Source organism: Pteronotus mesoamericanus, unplaced genomic scaffold (assembly GCF_021234165.1).
Source record: "Pteronotus mesoamericanus isolate MK-2021 breed Mesoamerican mustached bat unplaced genomic scaffold, CSHL_Meso_final contig_246, whole genome shotgun sequence".
Lineage (NCBI taxonomy): Eukaryota > Metazoa > Chordata > Mammalia > Chiroptera > Mormoopidae > Pteronotus > Pteronotus mesoamericanus.
The window spans coordinates 10,752,865-10,769,196 of NW_026555104.1; the positions used below are offsets into that span (position 1 = coordinate 10,752,865).

Genomic DNA, 16,332 nt, shown 5'->3' on the forward strand with positions numbered 1-16,332 from the left:
TGTGCCTGCCAGCAAGGCTGCAGACTCTGCAGCCGGAGACCTGGATTGTTGTTGGAGAAGCGGCAGGTTTGTTTGCTCCAGAGCCTGCTGAGAAATCTCAACAATCAATGGCCAAAAACACTGCCGGCGGCTTCAGCATCGATCAACCTCCCATGACAGGGCTGGCAGTTGGGTACAGGTAGGCAGGTGAAGGGAAACTGGGGCAGGCTTGGCATCCAGCCCAGTCTAGGAGCTGAGCTTCAGGCAAGCTTTGGCCTTTCCACCTGGGGGTTGGGCCTCAGAGGGGCTGAGGGGAGGGGGGAGGCAGCCCAGGATGCCAAGATTGGAGTGAATGGTCCTCTTATCCACCAAGGCCCCCAAAGGGTGAGAGAATGAGTCACTCAAGGTCACTGACCTCTGGGCCAAGATTCAGAGTTCACTTGACTCCCAGTCCTGCGCTCTACCCTGGTATCCAAGTGTCAGAAAGGAAGTTTTATTCTTTTTCTACTAAGGACCAAGGCAAGATAAAATATCTCTGATCTATAGCAATAAGGACTGAGAGTAGACATCAAGAAGATAAGCCACTGTTATCACCAGAAATGTACTAGATGAAAGTTAAGGGCCATTTATGACTTGGGTCTGTTTGGCAACATGGGCTTGAACTTGCCTGTAAAATGCAGATAATAGCTTCTATCTCCAAGAGATGATATTAGGACTAAATGAGCTAATGCATATTAAGTACTTAGTACAGTGCCTGGCACATAATTGGTGCCTAATGAATGTTTACTATTATTGTTGCTGCTACTTTATAATTGTTGTGGTTGTTATTATTAGGATAGTGGTACTCTCCTGGGTTCCCATTTGCCCCTCCTGAAGCCCAACCTCAAGCTTGGAGAGTGGATATAGTGCTGGCTACCACCGGGTTTTGCAAAATGGGCAGGAAATTTGGAGTAGCCTTATAGCTTATTCGCTGTGAAGCCCAGGATAACTGACTTAACCTCTCTGAAACTCAGTTTTTCCATCTGTAAAGTGGGGATAACTAGTCTCTTGTTATATTAAATTTAAAAAGCACGTGGAGACCTTGGCCCTTGTGGGTTCTGGGTCATGCCTCACACATCAATACGTGTTTGTGAAATGAATCAATAAACTGTGGACGGGTGTACTCTAGGGACCACTCTTTTAGGAGATGTGTAAGATTTGTGGACACGAACTATGGTCCTGGATAATACCTGGGCCCCCATCTTTCCCTTCATGGGCATGACAGGCTCAGAGCAGTCCCCAGGGTTCCATGTGGGTCTTTCCCAGCTCTGTGAGGGTGTCTGAAGCTGAGATAGATGAGGCGGCTATGAAGCCAGATGGCATGGGGCTGCCTCCCCCTTATCTCAGTCCTGAAGTCCACACAGGGCACCCCTCTCAGCCAGCAGAGGTGGTGGGTAAGTATTTGGTGAGAGAGTCAACAAGCTTGGGCTCCAGTCTTAACTTTACCACTATCCACCTGTGTGACTCTGGTGAATTTTTTCAACATGTATTGAATGTCTGCCATGTGCTAAGGGACTGCCACTGGGGACACAAGCAGCGGTAGCAGTAAGAAGTGGCTGGAGAGAGGTTTTAGCCCTCTCAGAATGACCATCAGCACCCCACCCGTGAGCCATTTCAGGCTGACAGCATGACAGCTTAATTTGTGGAAGGAAAAAACCTAAGAAAAAGCTATAATTTACAGTTGGGATAATTGGCCAACCGTTAGGAAAGGGGAAAAAATCCTAACATACAATCTATGTAAAAAATAGTGTGCTTTTTATGCAAACTCAGCTTCAAGATGCAGTCTTGGCTGTCAGGCACCCACCTCTCCTTTCTAAACAGGCAGCTGACCCTAAACTTCTTCCAAATGGGAACTCTGGAGCTGCCCCAAGATAGAGGAGGTGAGCGAAGCAGACTTGGTAGCCTCCTTTCTGAGTTGTCTTTCTTCTGGAGAGGAGCATCAAGCAATCAGGTGCTCATGACCCTAGAAGATGCACCTTCATGGAGAGGCCAGGGCATGGTGGGAGCACAGAAGAGTCCCCTAACTCACACTGGAGGTCAGGTGAGGCTGCCCTTAAGAAACCATACAATAGATGCCTCATAAATGTGTGCTAAAGAATTACGTGAAGTGCCAGCTAAGCCAAGACCTGAAATATGAGGTGGAATGAGGCAGGTTGGACCAGCAGGAGGAAAGAATTTCAGACAGAAGGAACAGCAAGAGCCCAGAGCTGTCGAGAACATGGCTAGTTTGAGGAACTGCTTGGCCTGGCCAGGTGGGTTGGCTTCCTGCTAGAATTAGTCTGGGAGAGGCCTTGAAGACCTCCCACTGCCTGCTGTCCACCTCCCAGAGGATGACCAGGGCTGGCAGTATTTCTTTCCTCCTGCCCCTTCCCCTCAGCCTCTTACATACAGATCTTAGCTCTTCCTCCAGGAGAGGAAGCTGAGGGCCCAAAAATATGCATGACTTGACAGCCCTTGGAGGCCCTGATGTGGCCTCAGGCTTGGCAATCACCAGCTTGGTGCAACCTTGCACTGAATGTTCCAGAAGGTAGAGACCTGGAGAGGACAGAACAGGCCTGAGGCTGCACAGAGAGCCTGGGCTCTTCACCATCTGGCTGAGAGTCCCCTTCACTAATGTAGCCCGTACCTATGGGCCCTTTTCCACACCAGAGATTCTCATTTTGGGGCTGGGGTGCCCAGCTCTGATAGCTCAGCTCAGGGATGCTGCGCTCTGCCCAGGTGGGGGAGCAGCATCCCTGAGCTGAGCTCAGCCAGGCAAATGGGCCGAAAGGGCTTGGAGAGTTGGAAATGAGGAGAGCAGGAGGGGACTGGAGGGACTGGGCACCTGGGGCTGGGTGGAGGGAGGGGCTAAGGAAACAGGCTTTCTGATATGCCCTCCACCGCTCGGGCAGCCATGTGGGAGGGGTAGGGAAGCTCTAAATAAGCCCAGTTTCTAATTAAGCCCAGATCCTGTGTCTCCTCGATCCCCATTAGCTCCCTATGGTGTCCCCAAGGCATTTTAAGCTGCCACCCTGCTGAGGACACTGGGACTGCCGCCAGGACCTGCCAAGCCTGATGAGCTTAGGCTCATGAGGGGCAAAAAACCCAACCCAAATTCCCTACCAGTCCATGGCAGTTTCAAAGCCCTCCAGTTTCCTCAGAAGCACAGGGGAGCCTCCTGCCCACCACGTCAACCTCTCGGGCTCTGAGTGGACTCTAGATTGGCTTCCATGGAGCCTTGTTCCAGCACCTGCTTCCTTACTCCAAAGTGCCAGGCTGGGGGACAGGGACCAGGGCCTGGTATTGGCTTTGGCTGCAGCCCCCAGACTCAGAAATGTACATTCAGAACCCTGCACCTAGCACAGAGTCTGCCGGAAGCAGCAATTACCATTTTAGGTTAAGGCAGCCCTGGTTTGTTAACCCTGGTGGCGCTGGGGCTCCTGGAGGCTAAGACCTTCTTCTCCTCCTCTTTCCTTCTCCAGGCCTCTCCTCCTAGACACCATCCCCCAGCTCTTGGCAGAGGGAGCAGCCCCCTACTTGCCATCCCCTCCCTCTCTCCACCAGATCCTCAGTCAGTGTTCAGAGAGGTGGAGCACCCAGTTTAAGGTCACACAGCCAGGGAGAAAGCCTGTGCCCCGAGACTCAACCACACCCCAGTCTCTGCCATTTCCACCTTCACAATCTCCCCAGGCCACATTCACACATGCAGAGTTTAATTAACTTTATTGATATGCAGAAATTAGGAGAATGACTAAAGGTAATTGCTCATTAAAAATCATTAAACTGACACAGCAGGCCCTCCGCACGTGCTGCCCCCCCACACCATTTTCCTCCCCTCTTGTGGCAGGATCTACCAGGCACTGCTCACAGATTGGGAGTATGACCGGTAGCTCCTGGCACTACTCAAGTCCGGGATCAATCAGCCCAGCAGCTGCAGGTCAGGGTGGGGGTGGGGGCAGGGTGAATAGGGGACTGAACGTGCAGGGTTGAGCCAGACCCAGTGCAATCTCTCCCTGGCCCCTCGGCCTCCACCTCCCCTGACGCTGGGCTGTTCCCGGCTGTATCCCAGGGCCTGCATCTCTTGGCCTCTGTGTGAGCGTATCTCTGAGGGCGCTTCTCCAGGCCACGAGGCTGCGGAATGCACCGCCTGGGCTGCAAAAGCTCACAGCCCCTCCGCCTTTATGGTTTGAGGACTGTCTCCTCTTGGTTGAAGCCCCCAGGAGCCCAAAGATGGCTAAAGGCTCTGCCTCCCAATGAGACCACTCAGTAGCCCACCGACTGGGACCTTGCAGCCCCGCTGGGAGAGAAGAACGTGCCAGGGCAAGCCCAGGTGCAAGCCCTCTCTCCTCAGGCCTGGCGCTGCAGGGCTGCTTATTCTTTTCCCCCTTAAGGAGGGAAAATGAAAATCTTCCCCAGCAGACATTTTCCTACCTCACGTATCCCTTGGGTGGGTGGCTCCATGGGTGTTGGAAAGGTCGGGGTAGGTCAGGGCAGGACACTGGCAGGTGATAAACAGACCCTCAGCCACAGAGTGGACACTCACGTCCTCACCCCTAGGAGGGCTCCTGGGACTCACGGCCACACCAGCCGTCCTCCTAGAGACCTGCACGCAGTCTCACCCCAGCCCTGCAGGGAGCTCTCTGGCAGAGGCTGCACTGCACACTAGCAGTCTTACACACTCCTCACACTCGCTTGCTGCTGAGCTCTCACCTAAATCCAGACCTTCGGAAACAGACACACTTGGACCTCTGATTACATTCACACCCAGACTTACACGCCCACACACAAGGCTCCAGACTACACAGTGGGGTGGGGGTGGGTGGCACACCCAGGCCCGGCATCGCAGGGGAGCCGTCCAGCAAAAGGTCTTGGCTGGGCCCCAAAATAGGTCCCAAACTCCCAGGGACATCCTGGGACACCTGGGCCAGGATGCTGGCTTCCCTTCTCCCGCTGCCCCAGGCAGGGTGGGGTTTAAGGGACTACAAACTCCCCTCCCCCAAAATGAACAGATGATTCTGAGTTCTGGGTACCAGGTACGAACCCATCGAAGTCAGCCATGCAGTGGGGTGAGGACACCGGGCAGAATGCAACGGGAGCCAGAAGCTCACAGCGGGGCTTCTGTGCCCTGGGGATCACAGAGCAAAGAAAACCGCCCTGCAGGGACCCACTCTGGTGCCGGCCCCACTGCCCTGACCTCCAGCGCGGCTTGGAAAGATTGAGCAAGGAGGTTTAGGAGCTTCTACTTTCTCCCCCCGCGACTCGACATCAGGTGCTGCAAAGCCTGTGATGAGAGGCAGCGAGCCCCAACTTCAAGCAAGATCCCAGCCACCCCAACAGCCCACCCAGCTGCAGTGGAAGAAGGACCTGGGCGTCAGGAGCTTTGATGAGAGCTTGTCTGAGCCAGAGCAGCAGGTCCCGTGGAGACTTGAAAACCTTTCTTCCCAAAGGCACAGAACCTCCATCCTCTCCACAACACTCCCTTACGTCCCACTCCAACGCCTCAGATCGATGAAGTTGGAGATCGGACTGCAAGCAGGGGTCTGCGGCGGAAGGGTGGGTTGCAGGTCTTCCCGCGAAGTCTTCCCACGTAGAGTGGGAAGGAGCTGAGCGGGAGAACTGGCCAGGAAAAAGGAGCTCTGGACGTGTGCGATGTGTATGTGTGCGTGCGCGCGAGGGCGCGCAGGGAAAGGACCTCGGGGAGGACAGTGTATTTATCCCAGGACCTCAGCTGCTGCAGCCTAAGGCAGAGCTAGGAGCCGGATACGCTGCCCCAGAGTCCCCGACTTTCCCCTGGACTTGTACTCTTGGTTCCGATTCCGGCGTGGCAACGCAAAGACCCGGAGAGGCGAGCGACGTCCCAACTCCGGGTCCAGCCGTCATCCCGCCCCAATGGGGGTTCCTCTGCAATGAGGACGGGAGAGTCCCCGGAACGGACGGCAAAGTCGAGCGAAGTTTGGAGGGCGGCAGGAAAGGCGGGACCGCCAGCAGCAAGCAGGACGGGCCAGCCAGACTCACCGCCCTACGGCCTCCCTCCCAATAGTGTGGCGAGGTAGCGCGCGGGTGAGTGGGAGAGTGTGTGGGGAGGGGTTGGCGTGATGAATTGCAGCAGAGAAATCCCATTAGATCCGGGGAGATGATTAAAGGCCAGGTCTCGGCCGGGCGCGAATGGCGGGAGCAGCGGCAGCTTCCCGCCCGCGGAGCCCGCGCCCCGCCCGGCTCGGCCGGTGCGGGGGCAGCGAAGCCGGCGAAGCGCGGTGCCTGGGCTGGGCAGCCAGCTGCGCAGAGCTGGGCGCCGGGACAGTTCTCCTTTCCCACCGCGGGACCCGCTTCCCCCGCCCCAGTCCTGCCGCCGGACGCCGGGATCCCTTACCGTGAGCTAGAAGCGCCAGCAGCGAAGGCAGGAGCAGTAGGGCTGCCGGGAGCATGGTGTTGATTGCAGCCGCGCCCCGGGTCGGGGCCCGGCGCGAGGGCGGGGGCTGGGTGGGGCGTGGGCACCGGAGACAGAGCTAGGTCCAGCCGAGGAGAGGGAACGGGGCCGCCGCCGCCGCCAGCGCCTGACAAAATCAGCACCACGGCCAGCGCCTGGCGTCGGCGCCGGGGATCGCCGCGCCGGGCTCGGGGCGGGGGCGCGAGAGGAACGGCTTACCGTAAAGTCTCAAGCAAAGGCGCATAAGACCCAGCGGCGGGAGCACGGGCTCCCTCGCTGCCGCCAGCTCAGGGGAAGCACTGCCCTGCTAATGTGGGCACACAGCCCCCACCCTTCCGCGCTGCCCACGCCCAGCAAAGCCCAGTCCCTTTTTCCTCATTAGCAGCCTGCCAAAGAGGTGGGGTTCTAAACTGATTCTCCATGAGAGAGCAACCGCTTCCCCACCGCTCCCCACCCCATCCTGGTACCTGAGGACGCCGAGGGTGATCTGGGAAGACGTCCGCGAGGGAGGCAGCTGGTGAGGCCCGCGTGCCCTTGTGACAGTCAGTCCTGGGCCAGTAATGAAGATGGCTTTTGAGCGTACAAAGGACAATAAATTATTACTTTGCGCTCAATAAATGCCAGGGCTCCAGGCAGCTGCATCAGCAGCAAACTGTGCTCACAGAAAAGCTTAATTATCCTGATATTATAGTTAAAGGCCAGCGGTACTTGTTTCCTGGGAAGACATTCTTTATTGGGCAGGAGTTGACCTGGGCCAGGCCGTGGTAGCTGAAGGTAGTATCCTGGGTCGCCTGCAGCCCTGGATCTCCAGGACCCTTCCTTGACAACCTCCCACCTTCTCAGGACCAGAGAAGCCACAGTTCCAGCCATTGAGAGCAGAACCTTCATGCCTATCCCTGCCCAGGTTCCTAGGGCTATTTTAGATAGAGACTTGAAGGAGGCTCAGGAGAGTAGCCTGGAAGACTGGACCACTCAAGGGCTTGGAAAAAATAAGCTTCCAGGGCTCTGCTCAGGCTAAGGAGCCCTAGTGAGTCACAGGACAGCAAAGAGGACAATCACAGCTGTGTCATCCCAGAGGCTGATGTTTAGACCCACGGGTTTTTAGCTCCATGGATGGGTGCACTCGAAGAACCTCAATTAACACAATGTGACTGATGTTATTATTCCTTGTAGAGGAACAGGAGAGCTGAACTCCTTGCGGTCCCTAGGGAGGACAGCTTTCTGTTTAGTTCTTTTCACATGCACTTGGCTCCGTTGCAGTTTCCAGACCCCAGTCATTGTCCAAGGCCCTTCCTGACCCCATCCTGGAAGCAGGTGGCAAGACTTTTGCTCTTAAGTCTTATTCCTCAGAGAGTCTTTTAGTCCTTGCCACCTCCACAGTCTTCCAGTTCTGCGCATCAGATTTTCTCCAGATCCTCTCCCCTTGCCAGGCAGCAGGCGGGTGGTGTGGAATTATCTGAGAGAGTCACTGGGAAAGGATTTTTTCACAGTCATTTCAAGAAGCTGTGAAAAAAGGGCAGTAGCAGAAGGATGGCAGGAGGTAGGGGGGAAGGGATGACAAAAGGATCAGCGGCAAGGAGAGGAAGCGGGGAAAGGAAGTGCAGAGAGGGAGAAAGAGTTACCAACAGGAGGGAGGCGGAAGGTTCTGTGGCTGAGGGGAGTTTGGGGAAACACTGGCAAATGGCATGAGATTCCTCCTTCCTTCCTTAAAGGTATTCCTGAACTCCCCCGCCCCTTGATGCCTGGGCCCCTCTGGACTAAGCCGCTTGGGCCGAGGAGGGTGAGTCAGGACCCAGGGATGAACCTTATATTCATGTGGGTTTGGAGGCTGGGGGCAGACTTGTCTCCTGACAGCTGAACTCCTGATGGGCTGGGCACTCACAAGAAGGAGCATGAGCGGGGCCACCCAGGACCTTGCCACATCGCCCTCCTTGCCGCCCAAACAAACGCAGGCTTTTAGGAGGGGTTCAGTGGAGACTGTAAGTCCCAGAATGCAGCACTCTGCCCTGAGCCCCAAGGATGAGTTTGTACTGCACAGTGGGAAGAAAAACGCACCTGGGCTATCCCTTCCTTCTAAAGATGGTCAATGTGGTTTCCGCAGAGTGGATTCCCAGTTATGTTGAGGCAGAGCCTGGACCAAACTGGGAAGCAGTAGAGTTTCTGTCAAGCACCCTGTCTCATGCCCTTCAGAGGGTTCATTGTGCCCATAAATTGAGGACAATAAGTTGCCGTAGGGGACTTTCAACTGTATGCTGCAGGCTTATTGTGTACTCAAGTCATATACACATTTGAAAGTGGCAGCCTGGGGATTCACTGGTCTCATTCCTTCCATTCTCTCTGTGTCTCACACCTGGCTCTCTGCCCCCAGAGGCCCCTGGGTTTCCCATGTCTATGTAACTACTCGCTTAATTTTTTGACTTCTCTGCGAGTTGTCAACTCTGGGAAGGCACAGAGCATGTCTGTCTCCTCCACTCCCAACCTAGCCCACCACCTAGCACACAGTAGATACTTAATAAATATCTGTGAATAAATGATGGCATGTGGAGTGTCTAAAGCCCAAGGCAGGTCATTGGTGCCAAATGAGAGTCACAGGGTAATGGAGAAGGAGACAATTGCTTCTTTTAGAGGTGAAGAGAGGTCAGTGAAAGCTGTGTACAGCAGAAAGCAGACTGGATTTAAGTCTTAAATATGTTTTAGGTTTCAGTCAGTGGAGAGGAAAAGGGGAGACCTCTAAAGCTGAGGGAGTGGCTTATGCAAAACAAAGTAGTGGAAAAGGCAAGATAGTACGGGGTCAGTGGGAAGGCTGGTTCTTGTGGAGTAGGGAGCCCCTGCAAGGATGGTGAAAGAGGTTGGCGTAGGCTGGGGTCAGGCTTTGTCATCATCTGAGCTGCAGGATGTTCTTGGTGGCTATACTGAAGGAGTCGCCCTGTCATAAAGATATTTGTACTAAAACAAGGGAGTCTGGAATGATGAAGGTGAGTTTTTAAGCACCATGGCAAGTGGTAAGAATGGAGGGGTTCATTGCTGACTCCGAAGGCGAGGGCGCGTCCTGAGTTACAATGGCTGTGTTAGGACTGAGAGCCAGAGGGAGGGAAGAAGGGGCTCTCCAGCTGCAGGGACCGTCACAGCCTCCGCCCAGACGGTGCCAGACATCCGGCCCACGACCCTGGAGAGGCCAGCCTCACCCTCCTAGTTGGGGATCACAGGCACTCTGGTAAGTTGTTTTAAAGTCCCTGCCTGGGTGACACTTCCTTTCTGAGTGAGGGGAGAAGAAATTCTGTTTTCTCCAAGATTTCAAACCAGACCTACATCTTCTGTGGAGCCAAGCCAGGGACTTGGGGGTTTCAGGGAAGTAGGGGCAGGGGCTGCTTCACTCCAGAGACCCTCAGGGGCATAATGCTGCCTGCTCATCCCAACCCACACCTCAGAAGGCTCAGGCCCTGGAGCATCTGGAACAGTCTGGGGCGCCATGACTCTGACCAGGCTTCCTGGAGTAGCCAAAGTCAAGCCTTTGAATGTAGGAGCAAGAGGAGGGCCCTTCCTGGTGTATGGGGCACCCTGGCTCCTGAGCATTTTCTCCTGTTCTAGGAGCAGGACCAGATCAGCTGCAGCAGAGCCCAGGGTAGATGGAGACAGCAGTAGAAAGTGGTTTGATGTGAGCTGCTTTCCACTTCCAAACTGAGGCCTCCAGCCTGCCCACCACCCCCAACCAAGGCCTTTGATCCTCCACAGCTCCATAAATGTTTAATGCCACTGGCTGGGCAGAAACGAGGCACTGGTTGGGTTGGTGGAACAGAGAAACTGGGGAGGGGACTTAAGATCCACGATGTTGGCCAGATTATTTTCATGTAGGAGCCCTGGGATGATGGGAGTTCTTCCCCCGCCACGTGACAGGAGAAGTCCCAGGGTTCAAGTTTGTGGCACTAATAAAAGAAACTCTGAAAACCACCAAGGGGACGAAAATAAAACAATAATCAATTATGGAAGCCCAATACCCAGTTTGATTGAAGGAGAAAGATGAAAGTTAAATGACAATGAAATGCAAATACAGCTCAAAAAACACCACAGCAATTACCAGGTGCAGGAACCACATGGTGCTTGCAGGCTGCAGGGGTTGGCAGTTTGGAAGCCTGGGCCTGTGCAGAGGTGATGGGAATGGGGCCATTTTAATGGACAGTTAAATAGATGCAACCCCTTCCCCCCACAACACCCTGCATCTACTTTGCATACACTGCTAATGAGCAGAGAGCTGGAATACTGGCATCCAGAGGAAAGTCATGCCACCTTCTGTGGCTGCTTCTGTGTCACTTTAGAATGGAAGAGAACCTGAGTGCCTGGGAGGTGAGACCAGAGTGGGCTCTTCGATCAGGGGACCTTGAGAGGTTCATGCCGGTCTCACCGGATTCTTTATACCAGCTGGTGCTGAAGGGATGAGGGTTGAAGTTGAAGGGAGCCTATGGGGTCCTCTGGGAAAGGGCTCAAGGTGCTGGCCTTCCAACAGCCCAAAGGCCAGGGTGACAGCAGCCTTCTCCTCTAGATTTGCATAATGATTTGCATCTCATTTGAATGCTATTAATTTGGTGTCAGACTAGGTTGGCACAGTGCAGGAAAAAGAACAGCTGGCCTTCTCCCTCCTCTCTGCACCCTGAGGCTCACCCTGAGCATAGCCCTCCTTAACTTGGGGGGCATGGGCTGTCCACTACTACCACTCCCTCAATGTTCCTTAGCACTGGGAGAGTCTCTAGGGGAAGCTAGCTCCTAAAAGCCGAGGCCGCCTGGGCAGCGGGGCCACCTGCAGAGTCATTCAGAAGGAAGAAGAAAGGGTCATCCACAGTTGGTTGCTTTCACCAGACCCAGAGAAGGCACAGAGAATGCTGGCAGCCATCTCCCCAAGCAATCAGGTGGCTTGGCTTGGAAAGGGTCCAAAGATAATAACCAGAGAGGGAGGGAACAAAGACAGGTGATAATCCCAGAGAAATATAGAGGGCTCTCAAAATAAAATTCTCTGAACTCAGTATTTCCAGTGCTTGAACTTACATAAAATACATCTGTCCAGATGCATTGGGTTTATGGTGGTGCCGCTCTGGGTCTGGGGACCTAGTAGAAGGATAATGGCCATGTGGCAAGGGACTAGGTCAGCAAGGAGGGTAGGCTCCTGAGGAAGGGAGGCCCCAGGTGCACCCTCTGAGTGGCCCCTGGCAGATGGGACTCAGGAGGCTACGGACAGCGGGGGTCGGGGTGGGAAAAGCAAAGCTTGCCACGCTGGCTTAAAGCCATCTTCGTTCCTTCCTATGCGGATCCGGCTAGGATGCCCCATTGGCTTCTTGCCTGAGTGGCTTGACCTGGAAACTTGGCCAGTAGATCTGAGAATATTTATGCATAGGACAAGCAAGGAGGTGGTACCAATGACCAAAATGCGGTCTCCTTTCATCACAAAGAGCCCCTTCACCTGACAGAATTCCAGGGTCAATGCCACCCAACTCTGGAGACTAGGGCAGGATGGGGAGGCATGAACATATATCCCAACCAGACTGAATTCATCCCCCTGTCCTTGGCTGTACTCAACCTGAGTCAAGCTGGGGCTGGGGCAAAAGGAGACACCCCACTTTTTTATGCTTGAGACAAGAGCAGGGGATTGCTTTGAATACTGTGAGAGGATAATTGAGTTTTCCCTTTGAGCAAACCCAGATGTAACACATTGGAATTGCACAAAGGATGGACACATAACTTGTTCATATTTTACAGGAGGGTTTTAAGTATTTCCTTTTTAAAAAGATTACCATATACATTTAAAGAAGATTCATAAAAATTTAGTATATTCTCTATGTTTTTAGAAGTTAGCCCTTGAGTCCAGTGGGTTGTTCCTGACCTTTAAAAATAAGCTTAATAGCACCATAATAGCACTGTTACTGGGCATTGAGCTGGGGGATTTAACTACATCCTCTCAACAATTCTATGAGGTTGGTACTGTTATTGTCTCCATTGTACAGATGTGGAAACTGAGGCTCTGGGAGGTTAAGTGATTTGTAGCTAGTTAGTGGTAAAGCCAAGATACAATACCAAGGCAGGGCAGAAACGTGGAGGTGCCAGTGGCTTTTTGCAGGAGCAGATGTGGGAGGGATCTCAGGTTCTCTGGACCTCTGGCCTCTTGCCCTGGGTTCACCCCCGGGAGGCCTGTGCCCTGATGCTCTCCTCTGGTGCAGTCCACGGAGGGTGCGCTGCTTTGAAGAAAGGCAGGGCAAGGTTAGTTACTTGTTATTTACTAGATAAATATTTATTCAGTGGTTACTGTGCTAAGTGCTGGGGTTACAAAGAGAGTGAAAACAGACACTGCCCCTTCCTGCTCATAGCTCACAGTCTCGAATGGGAGACTTTATACAGAACCACCTGGCTAAATGCAAAACTGCAATAGAGCGGATACTAAGGAAAGGTTCACAGGGTTATGGAGTCCTACACTGGGAATTTGACCTAGCCAGGGAAGGCTCTCTGGAGGGGATAGTGGTTGAGTAGAAAGTCAGAGGATGAGTATGAGTTATGTGATTGAAGGGGGAAGGGAAATATATTCTATGCGGAGGGAACAGTATGTACAAAGTCCTGTGGTAGGCAGGACTAAGAGATGGTTAGTGTGATTGGATCACAGAGAACAAAGTATGGGGTGGGATGCAGCTAGAGAGGTAGGTAGATGTACAGCTTTAACACTCAGCACATTGCACATGATCTCTAGGCTCCCCACCTGCCCATCTGTCCTTCCATTCATCTACCCATGCATTCATTCATCCTTCATCCAACTGCCTACCCAGTTCATTCATTACCCTCTCATTTGTTTACTGAGTAAGGGAACATTTATTGAGCTCCTGGTGTGTGCCAGGACCTGAATGGGGCACAAGAGAGGCAGGGCCCTCAAGGAGCTCCCAGGCTAGGGAGGGGAGATAGAGGAGTACAGCATGTCTGTCTCAACAAGGTGCTTAAACAGGGTGATGAAATCTCTAGAGGCTAAGTGTCTCCCATGGTTCAAATTTCCTAAGGCAAGGCAGCATCCTCTCTGCTGGGGCATCTTCCAGCCATACAGTCCCTGCTGGCATCCAATCTCGTTCCTTTCTCCTACAAAAGTAACCCCTTCCTTACAGCTCCAAAGTGGAGACTGTTTCTGATATTCCATTTTCATTTACCCTTCTCTGGGGTCTCAGAGGCATCTCAGTTCCAGGAGAACACAGGGAAACTTGGTCAGGCCTTCCCTCGGATGTCAGAATCCTGCTCCAGATATTTCCTTTTCTGGGCATGAAAGTAGGACAGGAATTTTGAATGCCCCTCAGTTGCCTAGCCATGCATTCCCACTCTCTACTCCTCCTTGAACTACTTGTCCTCTTCTGTGACATCACAATGGTCTCTATGGCAACCAAATGTGAGGTCACCAATCCTTAAAGCAACAGAATCTGTGGGGCCAGACAATGGCCTGGAGGAAAGAGAAAGGATGTAAAATGGGGGTCTGCGAGGGAAACCATGCCCCACTGCATGTGGAGATGGCTACCCAAGACCTGTGGGATCGAGGAAGACTCCAATTTCAGCCCATCTTCAGAGAGGGCTAGAAACAGCATCTTGGTCTTATCTTTCACTGACCAGATTCTACATTGGCAATGAACCCCTTCAAGACTGCCCACAATGGGAGAACTTCATGTAACCTGTCTCAGAAGGGCTGAGCAGCTTCCTGGGATCACTGACTTGGCCCCTTGTACTGCTGAGAAGGGGAGGTAGACGTGCGGTTTTGGTCTCAGCCCCGCCAAGGGACTGGCCAAGACTTGGTCCATGTGGAGGCCTTGGTTTCCCCAGCAGGGAAGGAGTGAGGGTGTGAAGGTGCTAAGGAGTCCTGTTCCCTGACTTACAGGATAAGCAACAGGTCGGCTTAATGCTGTTGGGCCTGCCCTACATCTTCTGTGAATCAGCAGCAGAAATCGCTGGGAATGGGGAAGGGCGGTGCTGGGCACGTTCCTGGGTGTTCTTGGATGGGGCTGGTCCCTCTGAGGCAATGCTGGTGGTTTGTAAGAGCAAGGCCTGTTGGAAAGGGTGACCGCTCATCAAGAGGCTGAGCGGTATCCTGAACAGTGCCCAGGCTTCAAATTCAGGTCTGGGTTCAAATCATCTCAGCCTTAAGCTGGCCCTGGGCAAGTTTCTGAGCCTCTATGGGCTTCCACTTCTTTACCTTTACCAAGAAAAGGGTACAACTTGCCTTTTAGAGAAGTATTCAGTGAAACAACCTGTGGGAGGTCTTGGCATACAGTAGGTGCTCAGTAAATGCTTGTTATATTCATTTTTCTATCTTCTCAGTCCTTAGCTTCGGGCTTTGCATATTATATGTGTTTCATTAATGCTTGTGAGTGTAAGTGCTGCAAGAGAAATGGGGGGCAGAGTTTAGAGCTGGGGAAGAGAGCGGACGTGGGTTCAAATCCTGGTCCTTACTAGCTGTACCTCTTTGTGCCTCAGTTTCCTTAACAGTAAAATGGGAGATCATGATATTTTGTCCTTATAGGGTTGCTGAGGACTAAATGAGGCAAGTAGAGGCACAACCCAGCGCACACTAGGTGCACACACAGGGAACCGTGGGGACTGTGTTCTTGAGGAGGGCGGTTTCTGCACGTGCTGCAGGATTTCTGTCCACTCTAAGCTTTGAGGAAACGCGGGGTAATCTGTGGGGTGTCCAGAACTGGAGAGCGGCGAGGGGAATAGGATGGCAGCCCCCTCCTGCTCAGGACGGGATCGCCCCTCCCCCTCTGGATCCCTTCAGTGTGGATACCAGTGGTCATGCCAGCCACAGGGGCTGAGCCCCCAGCTGGGCTGCTGTGCCTTGAAGTCAGGGCCTGACTGTGTCTCGCTCATTTGTGAAACCCCTGCTAATGCCTGACACATGGCAGAGGCTCAGCAGCAGTTCAGGTGAACCAAATTAGATGATGTCTTAATAATCATATGTCGGCTAGCATATACTGTGCACATACCACATGCCAGGCTCTGTTCTAAGTACTTTGTATGTTGTTGATCCTCACAACAGCCTATGAAGTATTAGATATCATTATCCATTCTCAAAATGTGGAAACAAAGAGGCCAAGTAACGTGCCCAAGGTCACACAGCTAGTAAGCAATAATCAGGCTGGGATTTGAACCTAGGCTACCTGGCTCTAGAACCCGTACTCTCAACTCACACATTACCCCCAGACTCATCGGCCCTGTCCACCCATTTTGCCACACGTGCCATCATGAATATCCTCTGCCAGCTCTCCCTCCTGCTGTTCTCTTCTTCCAGCCGAGCCTGGGCCCAATGGAGCCCAAAGAAGGGAAATGCTTCCCTGACCTACCTGAGCCATCCGCCTCTCTGCTGAAATTAAGCTGTGGCTGCCCTGCCATCACCACAGCCGAACCACCTCTGGATTCCTTGCTTATTTCAAGTCCTCCGAAAGCTTGTTGAGTTCTTAACTTATTAAAGATAAGCACACGGAAATACGGAGCAAATCTCTTTATTTATGACATAATCTCCAGCCCAGAAAAGCGGCAGGAACAGTGTTGCTTATATTAGGGAACCAATAGGAAAAAAATCAATTAGATCCGCTAGAGCGTTTCCCTATTAGCTTCCCTCTGATGTTTCTCTTAAGACTGGCCGTGAGGTCTCCGCCAGCCACCGAGCTGGGGGAGAGAGGAGAGCTCTGTAGGAACAGAGGAAGGAAAGTCACAAGGAAGGCAGCAGACCAGGCTCCAAGACAGACAAAAGTCCATCCGTATTCTCCTTCGCTGCTTTCCAAACCTCGGCCAGGAAGTTCTTATGTTGGTTTAACTTCCACATTTTTGCTGCAGTTTCATCTGCTGTCTTTAGGGGCAGTGGGAGTCAGCTAGTTATTGTTTGCTTCTTGCAGACCTGAACCCCA

General features: G+C 53.0%; 1 protein-coding gene across 7 annotated transcripts in view; it reads right to left on the bottom strand.

Annotated features, from left to right (window-relative positions):
- SEZ6 (seizure related 6 homolog) overlaps positions 1 to 6,525 on the bottom strand; it is a 44,004-nt gene extending 37,479 nt beyond the window's left edge. For all 7 annotated transcript variants that reach the window (XM_054572965.1, XM_054572964.1, XM_054572963.1 and 4 more), the window contains exon 1: positions 6,368 to 6,525. In XM_054572965.1, the coding sequence (XP_054428940.1) occupies positions 6,368 to 6,422 (55 nt within the window). In that variant the 5' untranslated portion in view covers positions 6,423 to 6,525. The remainder of the gene's footprint in view (positions 1 to 6,367) is intronic.
- Between the last annotated feature and the right edge of the window lie 9,807 nt (positions 6,526 to 16,332).